Source organism: Dermacentor silvarum, chromosome 11 (genome assembly GCF_013339745.2).
Source record: "Dermacentor silvarum isolate Dsil-2018 chromosome 11, BIME_Dsil_1.4, whole genome shotgun sequence".
In the NCBI taxonomy this organism is placed as follows: domain Eukaryota; kingdom Metazoa; phylum Arthropoda; class Arachnida; order Ixodida; family Ixodidae; genus Dermacentor; species Dermacentor silvarum.
In genome coordinates this window covers 29,134,764-29,162,021 of record NC_051164.1, presented here as the reverse complement: position 1 = coordinate 29,162,021, position 27,258 = coordinate 29,134,764, and the positions used below count along the sequence as shown (strand labels likewise).

The window sequence follows — 27,258 nt, the reverse complement described above, 5'->3', positions numbered from 1 at the left end:
CGAGGAGGAGACGGCAAATAGCATGCCTGATCACATTATCGCGCGTTCACTCCTTCCCCATCCTCTTTGCGCAGAAAGAATTGTCGGCTCTCGTGTGTCTCTGAGCGCCGCTCGCCACCTGGTTCCATGACAACAAATGGTGCAGCGATATTTCCTGCCTACCGCATCCCAGCGCGCGCGCTTTGACGGTGTTTTTACTGTTTAATCTTTTCATGTGGAAGGACGCCTGAAATAACTTTCTGCCTCGGCCTATGTTTTTATACAAGTTTTTGCTAGGTTTACTAGCCATACAGGTTCCAGACTCATCTTCTGGTCCCTGCAGATGTATGCATTATTTGATGGCATCAAACTCAATTTGGACCTATTTGACCACACACCGGTTAATTCAGACAACCCTCAGAGCGCAGCCAACGCTGCAAATTCGCGACACCAAATAGCAAAAGCAGCGCTAGCAAACAACCAAAATGAAGCAGTGGAGTCTGCATCACTATAGTCATCAGCGGAAATTGTACGGGAATGACAGGAACGACCGCTTAGTGCCTATTCATGCCTTTACAGTCTTTATCCTTTACAGAGTTTTCCTGTAGTGTCCCTTTAAGAATCTTGCATATACAGTGGCGCCACCTTTCCCCCTACGTGATATTGTAGGAAACTGTACAATCTGCGTAAACTGCGCGAACTGAAGGATTCGTAGCCTTGAGTGCGTGCCATGGTGCAGAGCACGCTTTCCCCTCCCTCATTTGCCACCTTCTTGCCACGTGTGCAGCGGCGCGCAACATCAATTACTTCTACACGGAGACCCGCTTCGACTGGAGCCCCGTCAAGTTCTCCAACGTGACTGCCTTCTTCGGCCTGGTGCAACTGCTGGCCACGGCCGTGTGTGTGGTCGTGCTCAGCCGGTTGCTACAGGTCCGGGACCTGGTGCTTGCTTGCCTGGGAGTGGTGGCCTTCGCTCTGCAGAATGCCGTCAAGGGCGTCTCCACGCATGAGTGGATGTACTATCTCAGTGAGTGGCGTTTGTTTGTTTTGAGGTGTACGAAATAACTTGTTCTTGGGGGCTAGTTAGGTGATATTTGGTGAAACCAGTGTGGTGTAAAAGAAAAAAGCAGGCACATAGAACACAAGCATGGACACCATGGGTGCTGCGCTTTGTGGAGTCTCACACGTGCTCTTGCGGCAAAGGAGCGACGACATAGTAGTGCAAATAATCAAATGGACATTTATTGCACCTTTCATACACTAATGCCTGCTAGCCGAATTACTACCCATAGAACATTTCGATGGGTGCGCGATAAATTGAGGAAGTACAACTCACCACGACTGGATATCGAGAAAATATGTTCGCCCCATGCTGCACACCAACGCCTAATTGTTCACGTGTACGGTCATGCAAACGGTGGTGCGTTACAATTGTTCTTATATTTTGGGGCAGTTGTTCCTATGGTGTGTATTTCATCACTCACACCAAATGGTTGGCCCATCCGTGGCATGTTTGGCACTCCTTTTGTGCCGAAAACGAAGCGAAGTGTTCGCTTGGGCGGCACCGAGTCCAGGGGGCTCCACGGCACACGGAACATGTGGCACTGCAGGGGTCTCTATACTGACAATATTGAATATTCAAAAAAACAAATTGTAGATATTCGATTCACAAATTAGGATTTCAAAGTTCATTGTTTGATTCAATTCGGGGATATTCTATATTCGCGCACCCCTACTTAAAATTATTAGTTTGCTTTCAGCTTAGGGTAAATATAATTTCAAATAGGGCATAAGTTGTTTCCAAAAAATACAAAAACAGTCGCCAACATATATTCAGAGCCAAATTCTTTTTGGCTCTGAAACAGATTATTTGGACGTGCCCACACCAGTATCATCCACTCATACAGCGAATGTATAATAGCAATTGAAATTTTGGTCAAGATTACTTGAATGTTTCATAAATAAACTTCATGAATCTTTTTTGTCTGTGGTGGAGAGAGTGCTTGCTGCAACTGTGGAGCATAGTGCCTGTCTGCAGTGTCCGTGCAGAACCAAGTCTAGGAATCTTTTAATAAACAGTCAACATTTTAGTAACAAAGCAATTCTTGATATTTTTAATTGAATTTTCATAGTGTCTGGTCTGTCTGTAGTATTTTTAAACATTTAAGGTTGGCAGGTCTCGAAACACCTCTGATAGGGCCTATGCTCCAAGTTTGATTAATTATGGTTTAATGTTTTAGTAAAACAAGCTGGAGGGCAGATAGTTCGGTGTTTGCCCTTGTGAGCAGTTCGTCATGTAGTGGGTTCACTTCTTTTATTTTACTTTTTTTTTCGCTATGTTTTGCACAAGGAATAGCTGCGTTCCAAGTGTGCTAGGCATAAAACAGTAGATGCTGTAGTGTCTGATGTCCATGCAGAGATTTCTAGCATGGAGTCCACATTCTGCAAACTTTGACAAAACTCACTGACCAACATTCTCGGTCTGTTTTCAAGCTGTACTTGTTTCACGATTCCGAAGATGCATGAAATGCTGTGAAACTGTATTTTCAACAGGTAGAATTAATTGGCACCTGAAGGGTTAAGATGATCTCTCACAGAATGCATTCTCACAATAATTTTATCCGAACAGTGGGCGGGAATTGAGCTTACGACCTCATTCTTCGTCAGCTGAATGCCACTTTGCCCATCACCATTCTTTGTCTGGGAGGAGGGAACTGCATGTGCAGCACACTTGCATGCTTCATGTGCTGCACATTGTACTTGCCTCAGGTGTTTGTGGCTCTGTGCTGACATTACAACTGTCGACTGCAAAACAAGCACTTCATCTGTGTTGTTTAATATGCTTTTTTGATCATCTTGGGGGCCATAGTTTGGGACAGTTGCTCCTATTTTGTGTATTTCGTCGCTCACACCAAATTGTTGACCCATTAACCCTTTTAGTGTCACTGACCTACCAGTAGGTTTCCACGTTTCTCATACATTCTCCACTCTCTAGTAAGAACTCTTACTGAGAGTGCGTTTCAGATTTTCCATGTCATTTTTTCACTTCTGAATAACTGAAAATAAGCGGTTGTGTTTGTTCTATAATATCTGAGAAGAAAGCCCTACATCGGGGTTGTGTCCCCTTCAGAAAAAAAAAACGACACTGAAAGGGTTAAGATGTCGCGTGATGATGTGTGTGCGTGTATGTCAGTGATGAAATATCACCTTGCCATCGGTCTCATAGATAAGGAGGCAGGAAATGGTGGGAGGTGTGAGCAATGGGTTCTCTGTTTATGCCTGCAGGTTACGTCCTCGGTGCCCCTGGTGGAGCGGCAGGCATCGGGATTTCATCCTATGCCTCCAAGCTGATTAGCCCCCACGAAGCCAGTGAGTGATGAAATACTGGAAGTGTTCTCTTATAACTGTCCTAAGCCAGTCTCATATGACAACTATTTGTGCCCAAAAGTGGTGCAGCAACCGTTACGGGAATTCCAAAACCTGTTTTTTAGTAGTATTGCAATCAGGACACCTGAAACTAATAAAATCTTTGCAGAAATCATCGATGATTGTCAACATAAGCGAATAGCCAATCGCTTGAAGCGAGCTATTAAAGGAATTTTGATTACCTGTATTTGTTGTAATGAAGGTATCTTAGGAGCATTCTTTTGTTTCTTTGTGTATTACCATAAGGAACAGAGCCATTAACCAGCACAGCTCTAGTGGTAGTATTGGCAGACATCACGTGCATCTCATCAAGCCCTTTGCATTGGTGCTTTTGTTCCAACCTCCGACCACCCACCGCCAACCTCCGACTGCCTACCACCGACCATGAAAACGGGTGAAAGAGCCAAAGAGGTGGCCGTTGCTAGCGGCAACAGCATCTAACCAATGATAGTGCGTCAGCGAGCAGTGACACACAGAGCATGTGGCAGGAACGATACCAAACAGCTTTCACACTCAAGCAGAAATTTCTAGCAGACAACACTGCTATCCACTGCCAGTTTGCACTGACATGTCTTGTGCAGTCTTTATCGAGTTGCTTATTGCTGAAGGTGTGCAGCGTGCACATCTTTGGGACTCCTAGATAAAAATAAAAGCCTTGGCAAGAAATTACAGACACCCTGAAAAGAGTCAATGAATCTACAGGTTTTTCTACTCAAATTAATCCAAGCGTCACGATGCGCTCGGCATGTGGTGAAAACGAAGTGAAATGCTCGTTTGGGCAGCATTAAGCACGAGGAGTTCCGCGACGCATGCGACATGTGGAACCGTGCGGCTCTCCACCGAATATCTTGAATATTCGAAAAATCAAATGGTCGATATTCGATTTGGTGATATTTCATATTCGCACGCCCCTAACTATGGAAGTATGTCGTCCCACAGATAACATGCCGCAAAACGTTTTAGAATCCTTGAACTATAAGTGGAGTTATCCCACCGATACCCTGCTTCCTCTCTCATTTCGTCTCCACTAGCACGCTGGAAGCTACACAGCTAAGAAGCCAAAAAGGGCAAAGGCCCGGCCAAAAGCTGAGTGTCGCGGAGGCAGAAGGGCCATTGTGGCAGCCGCGGTAGACCACGCTACGCAGCATGCCGCTACCGTCTTGGAGGCCGCGTGCAGCAGACGCAGCTACGCGCAGTGCAAAGATGAAATTATTTTTCTGTCTTTTTGAGATTGCAGACATATATATTTTTCACTTATTGAACTCAAAATTCACAATAATGTATTACTGAAAATGTTCTCGTGATCACAAAATCAACCGATAGTGTTGTTCGGGCCTACTGCTTGTGATGACGACATTGCAGATGCGAGAGCAAGTGACTGCTCACAGCATTTGACACAAGATGGTGAATTCCCTGCTGCATGCAGTGCAATAACATTTGGCTCACATGCTCATAGGAGCATCGTTAACAGATCGGCAACATTTGTTTACTTTGTTCGAAAAGTTTTTCAAGGTCCCTTTAAGGTCAGAAATAGTTAGTTGTTTACATTGACTAAAACATGCTACTAGAATGACAAGAAAGATGCAGAAAAAAGAAAACATGGACATTTTTTTCGGTCCCGTGAAATCTGAATTAACAAGGTTATACTGTATTACTGAGAATGTTCTCGCGATCACGAAATCAGCCGATAGTGTTGGTCAGCCTACTGCTTGTGATGACGACATTGCAGATGCGAGAGCAAGTGACTGCTCACAGCTTTTGACACAAGATGGTAAATTCCCTGCTGCATGCAGTACAATAACATTTGGCTCACATGCTCATAGGAGCCTAGTTAACAGATTGGCAACATTTTTTTTACTATGTTCGAAAAGTTTTCCAAGGTCCCTTTAAGGTCAGAAATAGTTAGTTGTTCACATTGACTAAAACATGCAGAAAAAAGAAAACGTACGTAAATGGAGAGAAGGTGTGCCTTGTCACTATTTCATTTACGTATGCCCTTCCCCGCTTGTTTCTCGTTAGACGTGGCTCGCCTCATGTTCTGTGTGTTTCCTTCTTTCCCTTGCAGCCAAGGTGTTCTCATTCTGGACGACATGCGAATCGCTGGTGCCTGCATTTGGAGACATCTTCTCTTCGCTGGTGTTCAATGCTGCTCTGAGCTACCAGCCTGGACTGCCGTTTCTGATTGGTGCCGTCCTGCAGCTCTTCCCATTAGCTGCACTAATGTGAGTGTGGCTGCTTGCCCTTGGAGACGTCCAGCTGCTAGAAGGTCGAATGTTAATTCAAAAGTTACATTGGCCATATAAGGCTTTCTGAAGGCTGAGAAGAAACAAGATCTGACACTGGTAACTTATGTTGGTGGTACTTTAAAAAAGTCATAAAAGAAAAGAAATGGCAACATACAGCAGAGAAGTACAGGCATCATCTCACTGCAATGAAACTTCTCTTTGGCTAAATTGGTTACAAATTAGTTATACTACAGTGCAATCTCAATATAGCAAACTTCAGGTGGTGGCGGTACATTGTTTGTTATTCTTAAAGGTCGTTGTAGTGAAAGCCCCAAAATTAACCATACTGCCTATCAACCCGTCAGTTGCCACCATTGCATTCTACCAGTGCTATCATATGGGGCAGAAACTTGGAGGTTAACAAAGAAGCTCGAGAACAAGTTAAGGACTGCAAAAAGAGCGATGGAACGAAAAATGTTAGGCCTAACGTTAAGAGACAGGAAGAGAGCGGCGTGGATCTGAGAACAAATGGGGATAGCCGATATTCTAGTTGACATTACGCGGAAAAAATGTAGCTGGGCAGGCCATGTAATGCGTAGGATGGATAACCGATGGACCATTGGAGTTACAGAATGGATACCAAGAGAAGGGAAGCGCAGTCGAGGTCGGCAGAAAACTAGGTCGCGTGATGAAGTTAGGAAATTTGCAGGCGCAAGTTGGAATACGCTAGCCCAAGACAGGGGTAATTGTAGATTGCAGGGAGAGGCCTTTGTCTTGCAGTGGACATAAATATATAGGCTGGTGATGATGACCAAACAACACCAACGGTCGAATGTTGTGTCTAAATAATATTTTATTGGGAGCGATCGTGTTTACCTGGAAAAGTCTGCCTGTCTGAGCGACGCGGCGTGCTCTAGTACGTTATGTCTACTGTGAATGCAATGAAAGTTATTGCATTTTTGCTTCACTTCCATGCTTGATCGTGACAGTTGACGACATGAAGTAGTAAAAAATATCCTAAAAATGTTTCTATTTTCGAATTGAGACTACAGTTAAACCTGCTTATAACGAACCTCCATATAACGAATTCCTGGATATAACAAAGTTTTTCTATTCCCCGCCGTTACTCCGTAGAAGCACATGTATTTGAGACCTCTACGTAACGAAGTGGCAGCGGGAGACCCCCTCGATATAACGAATTTTCCCCTCTGACAACCTAGAGATTTCGCCCCAAATTTGGTCATTTTTGCGCGAGCAGCAACCTGGGAAGCACCTTCTCCGCCGCGACGAAATGCGAAGCGATCGCACGTGTGCGTGCGTGCGTGTGCGAGGCGGGCCTGCATCCCTCGACCCGGCGATCTTGCCGCCGCGGGCGTGACCTTTCCCCCTCCCTTCATTCAAACCTGATCCTGCCGCTTGCTGCAGCTGGCCTAGCCCGCCAAGCCGGCACTCTCTGCTTTTCCAGTTGATGTTGCCGAAGCGCTAGCTGGTACACGCTGTGGCACATCAGACTCGATGAGCGCGGACACGCGTTGTCAAACGCTGGCGGCGTGTGGAAGCGCCGCTGGAGAAGCGAGCGAAGTGACCTTCGTGCTGTTGTCTATCGCTTCAACGCAAACTGAGCGCCGAAAACACACAGCACGCAGAAAGCTACGAGCCGCCGACGCACCTACACTGCTAAGCTCTGCCCCAACGCAGATCACTTTCAAGATACGGCCTGCGCGACCGCGCGCCGCCGCGCAGTACGCAGTTGATGCCAGAGTACAGTACAACGCCGCCCCGCTATCCCTCCCCTCTCGCTCCTCGCCGGTGCCTCGAGCGCAACAGAAGAAGGCGCGCTTCCTCCTTGCTTTTCTTGCGCGCGCGAGATTTAGACACAGTCGTCGGCTCCCCTCGCACGTTTTCACTCGCACATACAATACGGCGCGAGGCGACTGCATTATCGTCATTGGGCTTTATACGGAATATCTATGAGCCAAAACCAAGTTTAGGGCCACAATGCGTCATAGACACCATCTTTACATAGCAATTACGGATCTCAAGGGCCATACTTTTGCTGGCGGAAACCGAAAATACGTCATAGTTGTCGCCCCCGGCACTTTCGGCGGCCAATGCCATCGTCAAGCCACCAAGCCAAGTGACATGAAAAGTCAAAATGGCCGCTCGGGCCGGCGCGGGGTGGCAGTTCGCAACGTACGATGCGGGAACGGTCCCGCAGTTGCGACGCAACAGCGGGGTTACCAATGCATTGGGTTCTATGGGAGCTGTGCTGGGACCGGCCGAAAATGACGTAACAGCCGGGAAAACGCAGCCCCCCGGAACATAACAGCGGGGTTCTACTGTAACACTATACGACGCTACGACGCCATCGTGACGCTCGCTCTTCGTTTCCGATGCCTCGCGCTTGTGCGAAACGACACGTGTCCACGCATCCGGTACCTGGTGACATTCCAAGGATGAGTGCTTCGACGAAAACGGAAAACGGGTGCGCATTGCAATTGAGGGCGCGTTAGAACTGAGTAAATACAGTAAGAGTTTCTTTTTCGAATTTTCGTGCCGAACCTGCATATACCGAAATCCTCTTTATAACGAATTTTTTCAGGGAATTTGTCAATTTCGTTATATCCAGGTTTAACTGTATTCAGTTCGGTCCTCGAATTTGATGTGTTATTCTTTAGTTTAGCATATTCACAAAATCCCTAGTTGCAAACGTGCTTTCAGTTGAAGTTCGCCCAGTAACATTCCAGAGCTACTAAGCAATCATCAGTAATTCTGACTGTTTCAATTACACTCTAATTATTCACTTTGCAAGCCAGCTTTCTACCACAATGTGCAAGGACCAGCTTACTGATTTCAGCTCACTGAAAACAAATGATGTTAGTTTGGATGTTACTCCAGATTTGTTATTTGTCAAAAGGAAAAGGACATCAATCAAAAACGGGGGTTATTAAGTACTGGACGTTTTGGCTTCCATGTTCACAAAACATAAACTGCTCAAAGTGGTGAGCTTAAATATGTTTTTGTACTCTATAGACATCTTGTGTGTTCAGGCGGAAGATTGTCATTACTGCGATTCAGCATTTTTCTTGTAGCCTGGATAGCCAGGGACTCGAGATACTGCCGTGAAATCTAGGTTCCATGAAGCTATGACCCCATTTTCACTGGATGGTATTTAGCACCACAGCCAAAACAATGCAAACAATGCATAACATTTTTGTCTGCAGCATAATATTGCCATGTGTGCATTGTTTTATTTTTTTGCAATCGATTGCTCCGACACACTAGCTGTATTGGTAACTCCATGAAAGTTGTTGCTAAGTTTATAGTGACACAGGCATGTCTGATCAGATAACAGCAGAATCATGGGAGCAGTAGGATTAGTTTTAAACTACAGCCAACCATGCTGGCCGCTTTCATTATCCTGTTTAAGTGTTACTCGACTTTCTGGCTCTTGAAAGTGCTTTGTCGGGGTCTGAAGTTTCTGGGAAGCCTTGAATTTTGTTTCCGCAAGAACAGCTATAAACACTGCAATGTTTGCGCACTCTTGACAGTCGTCAAGTAACAGTTTTACTTCCACGTGTTTTCAGACTCTGCTTGCGAATGCCTCATGCCGACCCCGAAGACGAGGACGAGACCATGCTTGAGCCCGACCGGGACGGTTCCATAAACCAGCTGCCACACTCACTTTGAAGGATGTGACCAGGAATGCCTCTTCACCACTCTCTGCATCAGGGATGAGCTACCCTGCCTAGCTACCCTGCCTAGGGCATGCCTCCTGAATGCTGAGTGCCAAAAATGCAGCCTGGGATTCCAGAATCACAGAGCATCGGTACCAAGCAGCAGACAGAGGTCACCTACTCATTTCTCGGTGGATGAAGTCTTGTTGGCAGGCTCTAAACGTGCAACCCAGTGAGCTCGCTCCAGAGCAGGGCATCATGTTTTGCACTATACTCTAAGAAAAGTTTGCACCCTTGGTGGCCTTTCTGGTCCCCAAACTATAATTGTCCCCCATCTTGTGTGCCTTTCTTTAACGCTGCGTGCCTGGTAGATTATCCTGGTTCCGAATAGCACATGTGTTATTGGCGTGATGTAGCATTTTTGACAGGAGAGTAGCAAGTGCAGAGTTTTCAAGAAAGGAAACACAAGCGAGACAGGTGATGATTAATGTTTCGGAACAAGTATGCCCCAGAGGGTCTAAACTTTTTTTGGAGTGTATCATCCAGGGCTCAACTGTTGCACATTTTACACCGTGTGTGAAAACCCCATGCAGTATCCATCCGCAGTAGCAGCTCGGGTGTTCTGCTGCTCAAGCACAAGGTCGCGGGTTCGATTCCGGCTCTGGCAGTCACATTTTAAAGGGTGTGGAATGCAAGAACACTCTAGCACTTTGGCTTTGCACACACGTTAAACAAACCAGGCAGTCTAAATTATTTTGGAGCTTTTTTGTCAAATTAATCCGGAGCTTATTGCAGCCCATCTGGTTCCTTTGGGACGAACCCTGTAATTAAATTTTTTTATTGTCGAATCTGACAATACTGTAAGAGTGATTGAGAAATACTATTAACCAGCCAGCACGCTGCTCAGCTACAATATGAAACACCTGTGCTATATGTCGCTTCCTCAAAAGGGCATGAAATGGCAAAATACCCCAGCGATTCGAACAAGACTGGCGAAAAGGGAGACTTGAAGTGATAAATTCTGGCCAGAAATGTTGTTTTCGAAGCCATTACTGTACCAGTTTTAGCACTCCTTTTGGTCTTAAGCACATGGTATTCTTATTCTTTGTATTTCCTTGGTACTCCCGTTCTTTTAACCACTGGTGACATTTAAAGCTTCGAAGATACTGCACATGGCCAGGTCTGTTGATGAGCCATAAGAAGGTCTCTCTGTAGAACTTTTATCATGCCAAAGGCACTGAAAGAGAATCCACAATAAGGTGTGCCACAGGCTTCTCGCAAATAAGGCCCAACGAGGGCACATTTAACTTGAGCAGTTCGAAATTTCGTCATGAAGACCGTGTGTGTGCAGCTAGTTTTGTCTGCCATCTGGAAAGCATTGATGAAAAGGCCCTGTCAATTTGCATTCATTTCGGCAGATCAAAATTGAAGAAAAGATGCATGCAAAGAAAGAACTGAAATAGACAAGACGAGCGCTAGGCCAATGCTCGTCCCATCGGTTTTGTTCTTTGCTTTATCTACATGTTGCCTTCAGCTTTGCATTCTAGTAAGCGGTAGCAACGAACTAGCCTGCGGTGAAAATTGTTTTTACAAGTGGCATCACCAGAGGCTGCAAAAATTCAGCTTTTGCAATGATAATTCATTACGATATTCAATATGATGATGATGACATAGTTGGTGTGTGACTATGTTGGTATATGTTCTGCACTAGGCACCCCTAGTGTGCCTAGTGCATAACATATAAACCAAGAAAAAGGTAGCATTGCTGGCATTGTGCACGCCCTCTTGGGTGCCAAATGCAAAGCATGTAGATTCACAAAAAAGCACTGTAGGCATGCTTTCCTTGCTTCTTGTATGAAACACTGCTTGCCAAGGTTCCCCAATTTTGTCCTCAACCAGTTCTATACTGTATTTATTCGATTATAAGGCAGTCATGATTAAAAGGCGAGGGTGCAATTGGGGGACCCAAGAAAAAAACCTTCAGCAAGCACACCAACATAAGGTGATACAGAGTAGCCAACGGATTATCGAGATTCGGCGGGGATCGCCTGTAATACTGAATTACTAACACAGCCAAAATGCAAAATGGCGACCATGAAATAAGGGGGGAGGGGGAAGTTTCAACACGCTAAGTGCGGGTTATATGCGAATTTTGCCTGTAGGTGTGGCTTCACAGCAGTGCAAATTTATCCTAGAGTGTGGCTGCCGTATATAGAACTAATGACGTAGCAGGATATTATTTCCCGTGATCTCGCCAACAAATACCAGATTGTTTCTTGATGTTTCTTTTGAGATTGCTTCTTGATGTTCAGGTGCTCCTAAAGCTAACAAGAAAGCAAAGACTGCCACCTTTCGATTCGCCTATGTGTGTCGTGGACAGCTGTCAGCATGAAGTGCAAGCCAGCTGACCCGATGGCTTTGTGAATGTGTGTGCTTAGTCCGACAGTGCCTGTTGCGGCATAGTGGCCAGAATAAGTTCCAGACAAAGTTCCACACGGGGAGTCCTTGTTGAGACACCAGCCTGATTGTGTTGCCTTTTGCGCGCAGCCGTCACGAGTTTTGATGTTCTCATTTGGTCAAAGGAGCACCACGAATGCGTTTAGGTGTTGTCAGCAAGCTGCCAAGGGTATTTCTGTTGGGTATGTCTTGTGAGTGAACTCGTAGTAACTCTGATAATGGGCTTAGGCTGTAAGAAGTCTCTCCGCAAGAGCGGTCGTGCAGCAGAATCAAAAGCTGGTCGAGTTGATGTTGCATGACGCCGCTTGGCCCAGGGAACAGTGGACATAAAATTACATGATGTGTTATGCGGACAGGGCACGGCAGAAGACAGAAGACGTGGCATCTTCTTTGCCACATTGTGTGCCCCGTTTGCATTCCACATCATATAATGCAATACCAATAATGCCCATTGGTCTGTTCTTTTGGACAGAATAGCAAATGGGACCAATAGATGTGCACTTCCAGCTAAACTTTATTGAACGCAGGATGCAGAGGAAAACAACAGCCAAAGTGCACATGTGGAATTAGTCAAATATAAGGGCACTTTGGTGGTGGGGTTAAGAGTGGCGTGACGCATGACATTATGCGGCTATATTAAACACAGCACGCACTAGCCAGGACCTCTCTTAAACTTCATGTACCAAGGAGCAGCTGACACTACTCTTTGGTACAGTCAAACCTCAATATAATGAAGTCGCATCTGGTGCAAAAGTTATTGTTCTGATATTTTTTATAAGCATATACTGCTTACATTCTGATAACGGTGAGAAACATTTTAAATTTACTTTGTTATAAATTATAATTCATTAGTATATCTGTGTTTGTTGTATTGAGACCTGACTGTGCGTGCTTAATAAAGCTTGCCAAGACCAGTGAGGGGTTCTTTTCCATAACTTTTGAGCTTTGAGCTCGTACACAGACAATCAAATGTTCTGCACGCTTGCGTGTTCCCAGGGCTCAGCTTCAGATAGCTTGCATTACTTGGCAAACTGTGTTTGTGTTGTGACAACGTTTTGTTGGCATTCTGTTTGTCTGTTTGTGAGTGAGCTTCTGCATGCTGTGATTTGACGCGCATTCACTCGTTTTTTGTTTCTTAGTTTGTGTTTTAATCCAGACACTTCAGGTTTGCACTTCTGTTCCTGGTTATTAGAGAGCTTTAGCTTGTCCACAAGCTTTTTGCCATTTGCAGATTACCTGGTTACTAAAGATGCAAATGCGAGAAGCCGGGTTGGTGGCGCCACCTGGTGGCAACGATGTCAGCCAGCCGAACACGGAGCTATTTTTGCAGTAACGAAGTGTGCTCTACTTCGGCACTGGTGTACATTTACAGCAGCTGCATTAACTATGGAATTTTTTTCAACGACAACACTCATGAAACACAAGAATGTGAAAATGGCTTTGTGGTTAGATGAAGCATCACAAGATGTCGCTACCAGTGTTGTTGCTGCCGTATACCTCTCCAGTAACCTGGTAAATCGCAAATGGTAAGACGTTCTCGGACAAGCTAAAACACTATTGCTAACGAGAAGTGTTGGTGTGATTTGGTTACTGACTCGGCATTGGTGCGGGCGCCATGCAGGAGCAATTGCAGTATTACTGAAGGTTTAGGTCGTCTTATTTATGGCCAGCAATTCAACTGTCCGCGCTGGTTGTGCGTTGTTACTAGTTCTTTGTTAGTCCTTTCTTTTAAGTTTTTCGACATCAATTTAAAAAAAATTTTAGATATCTGTATTCTTTTTTTCTATAAAAAGATTTTGCTTCTTTTTTTTATAATTTCGTCAAGTACCACAGGCGCTTTTTTAATTCTGGAAGTGAACTCTTCTGCTGCGCCCCTAAATAAGCCTCTCATGCTTGTCCTTCAAATGGCTACGGCTTGGTCACTGTCTTGCATTCAGCCTTTACATAGTGGCACTGCTGTTCAGGCACTCCTCAAGAAGCATGACGAGAAATAATATGAATGCTCATAGCCAAACAACATAAGGCCACATACAAAACCATTTAACAGCACCTACATCGCACATTTGCAGGCCTTTTACATTGCTAGTTTTTCTTGCATAAATGCCGATCCCAAATTGTTGTCTCAGCAGAGTATGAAGACAAGCACTGACTACAAATGATTTAGTAATGTTACTGTTTCAGCTCCCACATGGGAACCTTGTCTCAACGAGATCATTGTGCATGCTTGCTGACGCATTGTGTTTCGTCAGGTCATGATATCAGCAGGTAACAGACATGTGTGATTGTAAAAGAAGAGAATACAGTTGACATCCGTTAATTCAAATCCTGTTAATTTGATCCCGAACGAAGGTCCCGGCCGGCACCCATACATTTTAATGGCCCCAAACTTTTGTTATTTCAATCCTAAAATTGGCCTTCGCCAGATGGTTCGAACTTGACAACTCAGCACGCACACACTTGACCTCAATAGTGACCCCAATAGCGACCCCTTTAGTGGCACTGTTTGACCCGGCGGAGCTTAGACAGTGAACGCTTTAAACACGTCATCTGTTTCTCAAAAACGGCCATTTTCGGCCCGCCTTAGGATGATTTTTAAGTAGTAACTGTAGCTTCACAATGTCTGGTTACGGTATTTATCTGATTCTAATGCGCACCTTTCTTTTCTTAAAGAAAACTGGGTGGGCCACAAATTTCCTTGCACGGTGAAATCTGACATGGAACCAAAACAGCCTTTGCAATGGTCGTATGCTTTACTGCATAACATGGGTGTATTGCGGCGGAGCAGGACTTTTAAAAAGATTGTGTGTCGAAGGTGACGTTAGGAAACTGGCTGCCTTTGTGCAACAATTTTTCTTGCTAGAAAATCGGGTGCGTGTTATATTTCTACTTTGTTTAGGAGCTTTAATGTTATTCATACGTTAGTTTACTACTTTGTATTCATAGAAAGTGTGCACGCGTTTGATTCGGAGGTGTAGTAGGATAGGGCAAATATTGCCACATGAATGTGCAGTGTGTTTCGGAGTTTTTTTTCCTGCAATTAGTTGAATTTGACCCACCGGATAATTCAATCAGTTTCGTCGGTCACGTCAGGGTCGAGCTAATGGAAGACGACTGTGTAATCATGCGTTTTTATGTAAAGCCTGCTACACATTCAAACTATGATGGGCATTCTCAACCAAAACGATGATAATTTACCACCAGTATACGCTAGGCGTCTTGGTCACATTATGTGACATACTTACGCTACTTTTTCATTGCTTTCTAATTGTATTGTGAACAATGCTCCCGTGTGGAAGCCGTAGCATTAAGATCACTACATCTTTTGTTGTCGGTGTCTATATTCATCTTTCATCATGTTCTGTCGCGACCTGATGGGATTCCATCATACGATTGATTTCAAAATGTTGTCTCTAGTAGGCGCCTACTCAGCAGATTTATTAATGAGCTGGCTTGTTGTCATTTGCTACAGAGCGCTTCCAATCGCTGTCATCACAGGCCTAATGAAACCTTCTGTGGAATGAAGTCCTTTTCCAAGGCAATCTCTGTACCTGTTGCCTTCTCTATCTACGTCTGTGAACTCTTAGTAAACCCATCAGTCCATCTGATTTGAGAGAAAACACTGGAGGGATGACAGGCACTGGTAAGATATTGTTCTCAATCATCAAGTTGGTTGTGCCCACTGATAAAATTTCTGACTCAGTAGATACCTCCCATACTGCTGCACTTGAGAACACTGAATATTCATCAAAGAAAGCATTCTTTCAATGTTTTGGGCACCACACGATTAGTTATTACTGAGCTGACTACATAAGGGAATGGAGAACATCTGAACAATGTTATCCATTTGTGATGGGTGTGGCACCAAAAAAATTTGTGTTTCCTATTGCAACAAATGCCTTTGACAAAAGACTGGTTGAAGAAAAGACAAAGCTTTGTTTATTTGTCATTCTGCACTGCAGTCGACTTGCAATAATTTGGACTGTGGTGATTACAAACGTCACAATTTTGGTAGGGGTTTCATGTTCTTAATGCATTTTAAGGTCACTTTGTCCTGACATTTAAGGCATTCAGTTCAAGCATCTAGGGCCAGAGTGACACAATTAAATGTAATTGATGAGATAACATTTATGAGGAATGTAGTAAACTCCAAATGGCACGGCTTTACAGCAATGCATTTTGAGAGAGATGGCTTCATGTGTCTGGGAAAATATGGTTGCTTGGTAATTTGGAAAGACATGGTGGAATAAATATTGCCACGAGAACGTCTGCAGCCATAAGCACGAAAGATTAGACAAATCTATGTACTGCCATGACAGCTGGACGATTGCTGCGCCAGATTGCACCCTGGTGATTTTTGTAGGAAACTCGATGATGAGGTGAGGTTAGGAAATGTGCAGTCACACAACTCACTTAGCTGATGAAACGTGAGGAGTTCAAGGTAACTGGTGGAGGCTTTCACTTCTCAGTGAGCATGAATTAGGCCAGGGATGATGAATTGCGAAGCATCATTCTGGAAGAGCATGAACAACAGATGCTGTGCCTTTGCTGCTCCGACTGCAGTATTCATTTTAAGGATCGCGTTGAGCTCTCACTGTTTGTTGTGCTGTGTTCGTTTGTTGTTTTACTTGGTCTTTCATTATGTGTATGTTTGTGCTGCATGAAACAACTGTAATGACCAACTCATGAAGCTCCGGATGTGTTGAGGAGCCAAACAATGCAAGAGCTGATTGCAAAGGCAGGTGTGTTGGAAAGGGAAACTAGTTTTCTTTTCAAGTTTTCCCTGAGAGAGACATTGATGCCAGAGTGGCAAATAGTCTTTCCTTAAACTACTTTTTGCCTTTTTTTTTTAAAGCCAGGCTTGCCAAATCAGTCTTGCTTTCATTTGAAATAATTGTGTGATGCTGTTTTGTTTTGTGTTATTTTATAAAATGGGTGACTCATGCAACCCATCTAGAAACGCCTGTTGTGGTAGTTTTGATCTAGTCCTTTCCTTTTCTTGCATATACACACACATTTTTTTTGTTTTAATTCCTTTGTTATCCTTTGGGCTAATGCACTGCGGCATGTTTTTTATCGTTTTTACCTGCTTCTGCCTTCAATTGAGAAGGTCAATTGTTGATTGAGTAGTTAGCGATTTGGTGCTGGCTTAAATGAAGCCTTAATTGTAATCATTGTTGCAGAATGTAGCTGTGAATACATGTACACGGAGAAGTGTTTTATAACAGAGTGCCGCTTGTTAGCCACAACTGTTGACTGTGAGTTTGCCTTTTCGCCTGTACTCAAGTAACAGCCTGTATTATTGGTTGTTGAAGAAGCTTTTATTTCTGGTTCTGTAATAAAGGGTAATCTCTGCAACAGAGCTCCCTTCTGTCCTTTGTGTGTCAATTTAACTAAAGGTGTCCTCTACCTTAATTCAAGTTGCCTTAGGCAAAACAATATTGGGCCATCTTTGTTTACAATTGCTAAGACATTTTCTAGGCTTTAAAGGACGGGTTCAAGTACACAATGTACAGTCAACCGCAAAAGCTTGTGACCCACAGAATCAGAGAAAATGTTAAGTTTCTATGCAGTTTGTGAGCGAAGCCATAAAAACAAAGCACTATGCTGTTCATTTATAGTTACTACTAGTACGAATTGGAAATTCTAATGCCAGGTTACATTCAGAGGCCTCGAAGATATTCAGATCTCGTGGTCTGTAAAATTTTGCGTTTGACACATTGTTGTACACAAAGTTACACAACATACCTTTTCTTTTCTAACTTGTCTTTTACAACAAATAAATGCATACAGTACATAATTGTGTGCAGCAAAAACATGATAGACTCGCACAAAAAGCAGTGTTATTGCAGCTTCTCCGTCCTTGAAAGTGCAGTCAGCGTCCGATTTTTCGGACTCCCTAGGGGCCGCGAAAACATCCGAAAAATCGGGCAGTCCGAAAAAATGAATGTGTGGCTTTTACTGCTCCTCAAGGCCTCAAATCGCCACAGGCATGTTTGAAATAGCTCTAAATTCTAGCCAGTACATTGATTAGGCGTATCGGTGCTCGTACTGGCATAGCAGACGGCGGGCGTACACATGTATAATTAAGGAATACAGTTAAACCTGGATATAACGAAGTTGACGAATTCCCGGAAAACTTCGTTATAAAGAGGATTTCGTTATACGCAGGTTCGGCACGAAAATTCGAAAAAATAAACGTTTACCGTATTTACTCGATTCTAACGCGCCCTCAATTGTAACGCGCACCCGTTTTCCGTTTTCGTCGAAGCACTCATCCTCGGAATGTCACCAGGTACTGGATGCGTGGACGCGTGTCGTTTCGCACAAGCGCGGGGCATCGGAAACGAAGAGCGAGCGTCACGATGGCGTCGTAGCGTCGTATAGTGTTAAGTAGAACCTCGCTGTTACGTTCCCGGGGGCTGCGTTTTCCCGGCTGTTACGTCGTTTTCGACCGGTCCCGGCCCAGCTCCCTTAGAACTCAATGCATTGGTAACCCCGCTGTTGCGTCGCAACTGTGGGACCGTTTCCGCATCATACGTTGCGAACTGCCACCCCGCGCCGGCCCGAGCGGCCATTTTGACTTTTCATGTCGCTTGGCTTGGTGGCTTCACGATGGCATTGGCCGCCCAAAGTGCCGGGGGTGACAACTATGACGTATTTTCGGTTTCCGCCAGCAAAAGTATGGCCCTTGAGATCCGTATTTGCTATATAAAGATGGTGTCCATGACGTGTTGCTGCCCTAAAATCGGTTGCGCTAGCGGGCCCCTACGCTTGCGTCCCCCTAATCTAAAACTCTCTATTCCGTATATAAGGGTACGGCCACGCTAGCGGCAAAAAACGCGCGGTCATGCAGCGAGCGGCAAGTTGCCGCGCGTCAGCGCCTTGCCGCGAGGCCACTGTGGCACGCGCGTCTCGCCGCGCGTCAGCGCGATAAGATCTCACGCGCTCTCCGAACGGGCGAGCAACACCGCGAGCGCTCGTTGTTTCATGCGAGAGACGACGATCGTCGATTGAAAACCCGGCGCGGACCGGCGGCGTTCCGGTTGTGATGGCTCCGTGACGTCACCCTCGTCGCTTTTGATTGGTTCTTCATCTCGCGGCACGCGGCATTTGCCGCAGAACCAATTTCGCGCGGCACGCCGCAAGACCCCCGATTCCTGTCGCTTTTGCCGCGCGCGGCATGATGCGTTGCCGGGCGTTTTTGCTGCGTGTTTTTGCCGCTAGCGTGGCCGTACCCTAAAGTCCAAGGGCGATAACGCAGTCGCCGCGCGCCGTATGCTGTATGTGCGAGTGAAAACGTGCGAGGGGAGCCGACGACCGCGTCTAAATGTCGAGCGCGCAAGAAAAGCAGGGAGGAAGCGCGCCTTCTTCCGTTGCGCTCGAGGCACCGGCGAGGGAGCGAGGGGGGAGGGATAGCGGCGCGGCGCGCGGTCGCGCAGGCAGTATCTTGAAAGCGATCTGCGTTGGGGCAGAGTCTAGCAGTGTAGGTGCGTCGGCGGCTCGTAGCTTTCTGCGTGCTGTGTGTTCTCGGCGTTCAGTTTGCGTTGAAGCGATAGACAACAGCACGATGGTCACTTCGCTCGCTTCTCCAGCGGCGCTTCCACACGCCGCCAGCGTTTGACAGCGCGTGTCCGCGCTCATCGAGTCTGATGTGCCACAGCGTGTACCAGCGCGTCGGCAACATCAGCTGAAAAAGGAGAGATTGCCGGCTTGGCGGGCTAGGCCAGCTGCAGCAAGCGGCAGGATCAGATTTGAATGAAGGGAGGGGGAAAGGTCACGCCCGCGGCGGCAAGATCGCCGGGTCGAGGGATGCAGGGCCGCCTCGCACACGCACGCATGCACACGTGCGCTCGCTTCGCATTCCATTGCGGCGGAGAAGGTGCTTCCGGTTGGTGCTCGCGCACAAATGACAGAATTTGGGGTGAAGTCTCTAGGCGGTCGGAGGGGAAAATTCGTTATATCGAGGGGGTCTCCCGCTGCCACTTCGTTACGTAGAGGTCTCAAATACATGTGCTTCTATGGAGTAACGGCGGGGAATCGAAAAACTTCGTTATATCCAGGAATTCGTTATATGGAGGTTCGTTATAAGCAGGTTTAACTGTACGTACCGTGTTCCATGACAATTGCCCCTTCCCACTCACTATATGCTTCACCGTAAAACTTCGTGTATGCTTCACCGCATAACACTGCGTTGTTGAGGCGAAGCTGACTTTTGGGAACCGGCATTATACAACGTGCTGTGCTTTCCGAGCTTCGAAGCCATTGGCGAGGTTTAGAACGGCGGAGTAGGCGCCATTGCTAACAGCGGCGAATTGCTTCAATGAAAAACACGGCACCGAACAGTAAGAAGCTTGGCAGAGAACGTCGAAGTAGCTAGGCCTAGCTAGGCCTAGTGGTGGTGGCTACGGCTGCCAGCGGACTTGCGTACGAGAGAGCCGGTTCGAGGCGGTGAGATAATCGAAATGGCAGCAGTCATAGCTTTGATTAATGTCGTTTCGGGCCTGTGGTCATGGCAAAAAGTCAGAAAAATTGGACGGCTGAAATTTCTCGCGTCCGAGATTTCAAATGTTCTTATACATTCCCTATGGGGTACGTGGCGGTGCCGCGAAGGCGTCCGAATTATCGGGTATGTCCGAAAAATCGGGCGTCCGGAAAATCGGTCATTGACTGTATTTGTTTCTGCAGGTTGCATGGAAATGCAGTGTCGTACACAAGGCTAAGCTGTAGTCGGGGCACCGTTTTAATGTGGAGGTATCTGGAGGCATGTGCAACAACAGAAAAGAATAGTCGAAGCTCCTAGTGGGCCACTTCAGCTCGTCTTGTGTACGAGAAAAGTTATCAAATGGCTCATGGTCTCAACCCTTGCGAATTCTGCAAGACTGCGCATGCATGGGTGTCAAACATCCCAGGGAGCTTTAAATATGTTGAAAGACTTCTGCATTTCCTGAATATCAATACGACGAGATCACACCACACTAAAACGGAACATTGCACAGAAAGTCGTTTCCTTGCAATTAGCAAATTGCGGTGCACGTGTTAAACATGTCATTACACAACATAGCCTCGGCTCTCAGCTTCACTTCGTTCTTCTTTCACATGTGAACTCTCTTGTCAACTACAGACATCCCCAGCACCTATGCCAACATTATCACATACTCAAGTTGAAGCAACACCACCTTGATTTGGGCGAGTTGGTTCATGTTGACATTGTTCTTGAATCAGTGCCGAGGACAAAAAGTACACACACGACAGGACAGTAGCTGAATATGAAATGGTTAAAGCGTATTGTACAAGGAAGGCAAGTGATAACTGTGTCAGCTATGCATCTTTGCCACTGTATGAAAAAGCGGTGTCATTTCTTTCCAGGTATTTGTAAACCTGTGAATTAACTGAATTGCCCAACCTCTTGAATGAGGTATTCCTTATGTATTAGCTGATGCCCAAGTGTATATAAAATGGCCAGTCGTTTGGAATAAACTCTAGTTGTAAGTTAAGCATGCCGTCCTGTCATATGTGTACTTTGCATCCTCGTCCTTAAGCTGTTTCAAGGACACTGTTAAGTTGAAGTTGACATTCAGTCCTCAAAAGTTTACTCTACATGTAGCATGTTCATTGGCATGCATCAGAAAAAACTATTCTCCAGTCCCTAGTCTGCTGCGCCATGTGACAGTAGTTAAATTTTTTGGTAGGAGAACTAATGATTGCAAAGACAATTCGGCTTTATTTATTTGAACATACTGCTAGCCTCAAATTTGAGGCTGTTGAAGGAAAGGGGCAGGATACATATACAAGAGAACACAGTTCAAGTAGGCGCGGACATAGATAAGTTTAGGTGAACAAGGCAGTACATATGCACTCTATATTCGTTATACAAATGCTATAAAAGGAGGGGGAAAAAGTAGTAAACGCCATGTTGGAAGGTTTAGCACACAAAAGAAGAACAAAGAAAGAAAATGTAAATATATTGGATGCTCATTGTGCAAGAGACAAGACTCAGCAGGTACTGGGGGAGTCATGAGCAGCAAAAAATATATGCAAAATATATATATTGTTACGGGGAGATTTACAGAAAAGGGGGTTTATTTACACTATGTACAAGGAGACTAGATGTTGGCCAGCAACAACAAAGATGGCGAACCACAGTTTCACCTCTTCCTCGTCTTGTCGGCTCTATGCTTCAGTGTCTTCTTTGTCCGGCGGACAACTGGCTCATAACACTACCCTCCGGCGGCAAAAGCACCGACTCGGTGCAGGTGAACGAAGGTACATGAAAAAAAAAAAAAAAACTAGCACACAAGGTATTAAGGGGTGTCCGGGGCACGATAGGGCTTGAGACGGACAACGTGTACAATGTCCTTGCGGGGAGAAGCAGAGGATGACGAAGGCAGCATACGCGATATGGACTGGTGTACTGGAAGAGCAGTTTTTCGGATAAGCCAACGCGTCGTGCTGGGGACCACAGGAGAATGAGCGATCCAGGGACAAAGTGGGTGGTCCTGCGGTGGCTGTTGTAGCGAGACTGCTGGTGGATTTGGGACTCAGAAAATCGAGTGCGAGCAACTTGACGTGCATGGTCGGCACGTGCAATAGTCTCTTCAGCATATTCAGTGGGTGGGCACCCAGAAGAAGGCACCAGGGTGTCCATGGGCAATGTAGGGTTTCGACCGTATAAGAGGAAAAAAGGCGAATAGTCCAGTGGTCTCATGCCTGGAAGTGTTGTACGCGAATGTCACAAAGGGTAGTGCAACGTCCCAGTCGTGGTGGTCGGCAGACACATACATGGCCAACATGTCGGTAAGGGTGCGGTTAAGGTGTTCTGTCAAGCCATTCGTCTGTGGATGGTAGGCTGTAGTCAATTTATGTTGCGTCGTGCAGGATCTTAGAATGTCATCGATCACCCTGGACAGGAACTGTCTGCCGCGGTCAGTGAGCAGTTGCCGAGGAGCTCTGTGCTGGAGTATGACGTTATGCAGCAAGAAGTCTGCAACTTCGGTGGCACAGCTAGTGGGAAGTGCACGTCCTAATGGCAAACCGCGTCGCATAATCTGTGGCAACGGCGACCCACTTGTTCCCAGAGGCGGTTAGGGGAAACGGACCAAGTAAATCGAGGCCGACGCGGTGAAAAGGCTCGTAAGGAATGTCTAGAGGCTGAAGATAGCCTGCAGGCGGCAGAGTCAACTTTTTTCGGCGCTGACAAAGGTCGCATGAGCCCACGTAACGGCACACTGAGCGGGACATCCCAGGCCAATAGAAACGGTGGCATGCGCGGTCGTATGTGCGTGACATGCCAAGATATCCCGCCGTTGGTGCGTCGAGAAGCTGCGCCAGGACAGTGAAACGGAGCTGAGCCGGGATGACCAACAACAGGTCAGGACCGTCAGGGAATAAACTACGACGATATAACGTGTCGTTTTGGAGTACAGAGGCAGAGGGAAGGATCAGGAGCGTGGGAGTGCAATTTTTTGATGATCTTACATAGAGACGCGTCAAGGCGTTGTTCGGCCGCGATGTTGAAGAGTTGAGAGATGGAAAGAACACACGGGCTGGAGTCGCTCAGGGCAGCGTCCGGTGGATCTACTGGGTATCTGGAGAGGTAGTCGGCATCCTGGTGCAAGCGGCCAGACTTGTAAACGACGGTATACGAGTATTCTTGAAGGCGCAGTGCCCAACGACCAAGGCGACCAGTGGGATCTTTGAGAGAAGACAGCCAGCATAGAGCATGGTGGTCAGTAATGACGGTGAAGGGTCGGCCGTAGAGGTAAGGGCGAAACTTGGCGATGGCTCAAACTAGAGCGAGGCACTCTCGCTCTGTGATCGAATAGTTATGCTCAGCCGAGGAAAGAAGGCGACTGGCATAAGCAATAACGCAGTCCTGACCATGCTGACGTTGTGCTAGAACTGCGCCGATTCCATGGCCACTGGCGTCGGTACGGACTTCTGTGGGCGCAGATTCGTCGAAGTGAGCCATTACTGGTGGTGACGTCAGTATTCCAATCAGCTGTGAGGAGGCGGACGCTTGTGCAGGACCCCAAGAAAAAGTCGCGTCTTTGTTAAGCAGGCAGGTGAGGGGCCGTGCTAGTGCTGCAAAATCTTTCACAAACCGCCGAAAATAAGAACACAGGCCGAAAAAGGAACGGACGTCCTGAGTAGAGCGAGGTGTCGGAAAGTTGGCAACGGCGCTAACTTTGGCAGGGTCAGGCCGTATACCTGTAGCATCGACAAGATGGCCAGCTGTACAGTGATCTCGCGGCGACCGAAGCGGCATTTGGCAGAGTTAAGTTGAAGACCTGCATTGCGAAGGATGCGCAGAATAGCCGAGAGTCTACTTAGATGACAGGAGAACGTAGGCGAGAAAAATGGCTACGTCATCGAGATAGCACAGGCAAGTTGACCACTTGAAACCACGAAGAAGGGTGTCCATAATTCTTTCGAATGTTGCGGGGGCATTGCACAAGCCAAATGGCATAACTTTGAACTGGTAGAGCCCATCGGGTGTTATAAAGGCGGTCTTCTCCCTGTCTTTTTCGTCAACGGCGATTTACCAATAGCCGGACCGAAGGTCTATAGAAGAAAAGTACTGTGCGCCATGCAAAGAGTCGAGGGCGTTGTCAATTCGCGGCAGAGGGTACATGTCCTTTTTAGTTATCTTGTTTAGGTGGCGATAGTCGGTGCAGAACCGCCAGGTGTTGTCTTTTTTTCTGACAAGCACCACAGAGGATGCCCAAGGACTCGTAGATGGTTCGATGATGTCCTTTGTAAGCATTTTCTCGACTTCGGTTTGAATTACGCGCCGTTCAGTCGCAGACACTCTGTAAGGACGCCTATGGATGGGACTGGCGCTGCCGGTGTCAGTGCGATGAGTCACAACTTTTGTCTGGCTGAGATGGGGCGAAGCAAAATCGAAAACATCGCTGTAAGCGGCTAGCAAGCGATGAAGGTCATCAGACTGAGCAGCCGAAAGGTCGGGGGCGATCACGGCGTCAAAATGTGCATCAAATGACGTACTAGTGTCAGGGCTTCCAGAAGACAGGGGGGCATTGATAGTAAGGGCCACAGGGTCGTGTGCGTCTAAAGGCGCTATGCATCCCAGCGTGATACCCTCGGGAAGAAACTGTGGAGTGTGTCCAAAGTTCAGAATAGGCATACATGCCCGGTTCGCAGAAACAGTCACAACGGAGTGAGGGAGGGCTACCTGCCTTGTTAAAAGAGCGTCTAGGGAAGGAGAGATGACGTAGTCACCGTCACAAATGGCAGAATCTGAGGTCAGTGTGACATACGTCGCGGCGGCTGGTCGAAGGCGAACAAACTCGGCGACACATAAACGCGGCTGTGACTCAGTGGGGAGATCGGGTATAGAAGGAAGTTCCAACTGGAGAAGGCCAGAAGAGCAGTCGATGAGGGCAGAATGGGTACTCAGGAAGTCGTGGCCGAGGATGACTTCATGTGGACACTGCTGCAGAACGGCGAATAGAACTGAGGTCTGGTGGTTGGCGAAGCTCACACGCTCAGTGCACATCCCAACGATGCAAGATGTACCGCCGTCGGCTACACGAACGACAGGCGACGCCGCGGGCGTCAGAACCTTGCGGAGACGACGAGAAAGGCGAGCGCTCATAACCGATAATTGCGCCCCCGTGTCTATGAGCGCCGAAACAGGCACGCTGTCCACTTCTATGTCCAAAAGGTTTTGTCGGGTGGTCAGGGTCAACAGAGGATTTCCGGGTCGGTTGGTCAATGCAGCATCACCTCCGAGAGCTGCACCAGTCAGTTTTCCGAAGAGGGACGGCGAGGGTATGGCGACGGTGAGCGACGGGCAATCGGTGAGCGAGAACGCCGGTTCTGTGGGGCCGGCGAGCGGCAGTCGTAGTGTGGAGTCGGAGCAGCAACATCACAGTGCGGCAGGTCATTGCGGGCATGAAAAGGCGAGGACCGGCTGTCTTCCGGGCGGTAAGCGTACGCGGGACGAGGAGACAAAATCTGACGATAGCGACAATGGCGGGAAATGTGACCTACTCCATTGCAATTAAAACATACTGGCTTGTCGTCATGTGTGCACCACTGGTTTGGGTCGCGGTATCAGAGGTAGGGTCGATTGTGGGCGTGGAGGTCGAAAGAAATTGCCGACCGTAGGGCTACTTACAGAACAGATCGGATGGATGCCTGCGTTCGCCAGCTCTTCGCGTACGACAGCTTGAATCAGAGATACTGCCGGGCGGGACTCGTCATAAGAACGTATCGGGGGAACCGACGGAGACGCAGCCTCAATCTCGCACCGCACAAGACGCAGCAAGTTTTCGTCACCAGGCGGCTGGACGTCTCTGTGAGACACGACGGCTCTTTGCTTCTTCAAAGCGTCGGCACTCTTTTATAATGTCGTCGACCGTCGAGCAGTCCTTGTACACGAGTAAAATAAAGGCGTCGTCTGCGATGCCTTTAAGAATGTGGCTGACCTTGTCCGCTTCGAGCATCTTGTCATCGACCCGCCGACAGAGTGCTAATACATCTTGAATGTACACAACGTACGGTTCAGTAGATGTTTGGGCCCGGCACGAAAGTTCCTTCTTGGCGGCTTGCTGGCGGCCAAGTGGCTTCCCAAAGAGTTCCTGCAGTTTTTGCTTGCAAGTGTCCCAACTGGTCAATTCCTCGTGTGTTCGGAACCAAACACGGGCCGTTCCCTTAAGGTAATAAATGATGTTAGCCAGCATTATAGTCGGGTCCCAATGGTTGCTCTTGCTGGCACGTTTGTATTCGATTAGCCAGTCTTCAACGTCCTTGTTGTCAGTGCCCGAGAAGGTGCCAGGGTCCCGGAGTTGGGTCAAGACAATCGGTGCTGTGGTAGCCGAAGCCAAAGCAGCAGGCCTCTCCATCGACATGGTCGAAGGGCCCACGAGATTTCCGCTTCGAAGTTCCGTGATGTGCTGGTGATCTACCCCGCACCTCCACCAAGATGTTACGGGGAGATTTACAGAAAAGGGGGTTTATTTACACTATGTACAAGGAGACTAGATGTTAGCCAGCAACAACAAAGATGGCGAACCACAGTTTCACCTCTTCCTCGTCTCGTCGGCTCTATGCTTCAGCGTCTTCTTTGTCCGCCGGACAACTGGCTCATAACAATATATATAAATATATATCCACAGTGCTCACTACTGCAAATATGGAGTGAGCTAAACAAACCAGCCACTGGACATCGAGGACCTCTCAGCTCCGAATGATTCAGTGTCAATGTTGTCATTAGGTTCACCCTGGTTCATTCGATTTGCCTACTCTCCAGCTTTGTAAGGCAATGTCTTCACCAAGATCTACTCTTCTAAAAACGATTGAGCCCTGTTGTGGAGTCGTCCGAGGAGCCCTGTCCTGTCTTCAACATACACGGCATTTGTTTGACCTTTTCAAGCGGCATAGTTGAACATAATTGAGCACATTTGAAACAATGATGATGATATATGGGGTTTTATGGCGCAAGGGCCAATGATGGCCAAAGAGCGCCAATC

General features: G+C 47.0%; 1 protein-coding gene across 13 annotated transcripts in view; it reads left to right on the top strand.

Moving 5' to 3' along the window:
• The window catches only part of LOC119433885 (uncharacterized), a 116,474-nt gene that overhangs the window by 9,864 nt on the left and 79,352 nt on the right, over positions 1-27,258 (top strand). The window contains exons 3-7 of one of the 13 annotated variants that reach the window (XR_007464399.1): positions 767-1,006; positions 3,265-3,348; positions 5,471-5,627; positions 9,218-9,479; positions 15,234-16,145. The exons of 2 other annotated variants lie outside the window; for them this stretch is intronic. Coding sequence is in view for 3 of the 11 variants with exons in the window: in XM_049658946.1 (XP_049514903.1) it covers positions 767-1,006; positions 3,265-3,348; positions 5,471-5,627 (481 nt within the window). In the remaining 8 variants the exon portion in view is untranslated. Of the gene's footprint in view, positions 1-766; positions 1,007-3,264; positions 3,349-5,470; positions 5,628-9,217; positions 16,538-27,258 lie in introns of all 13 variants that reach the window. 10 more of the 13 variants (XR_007464396.1, XR_007464395.1, XR_007464397.1 and 7 more) reach the window with 10 other exon arrangements.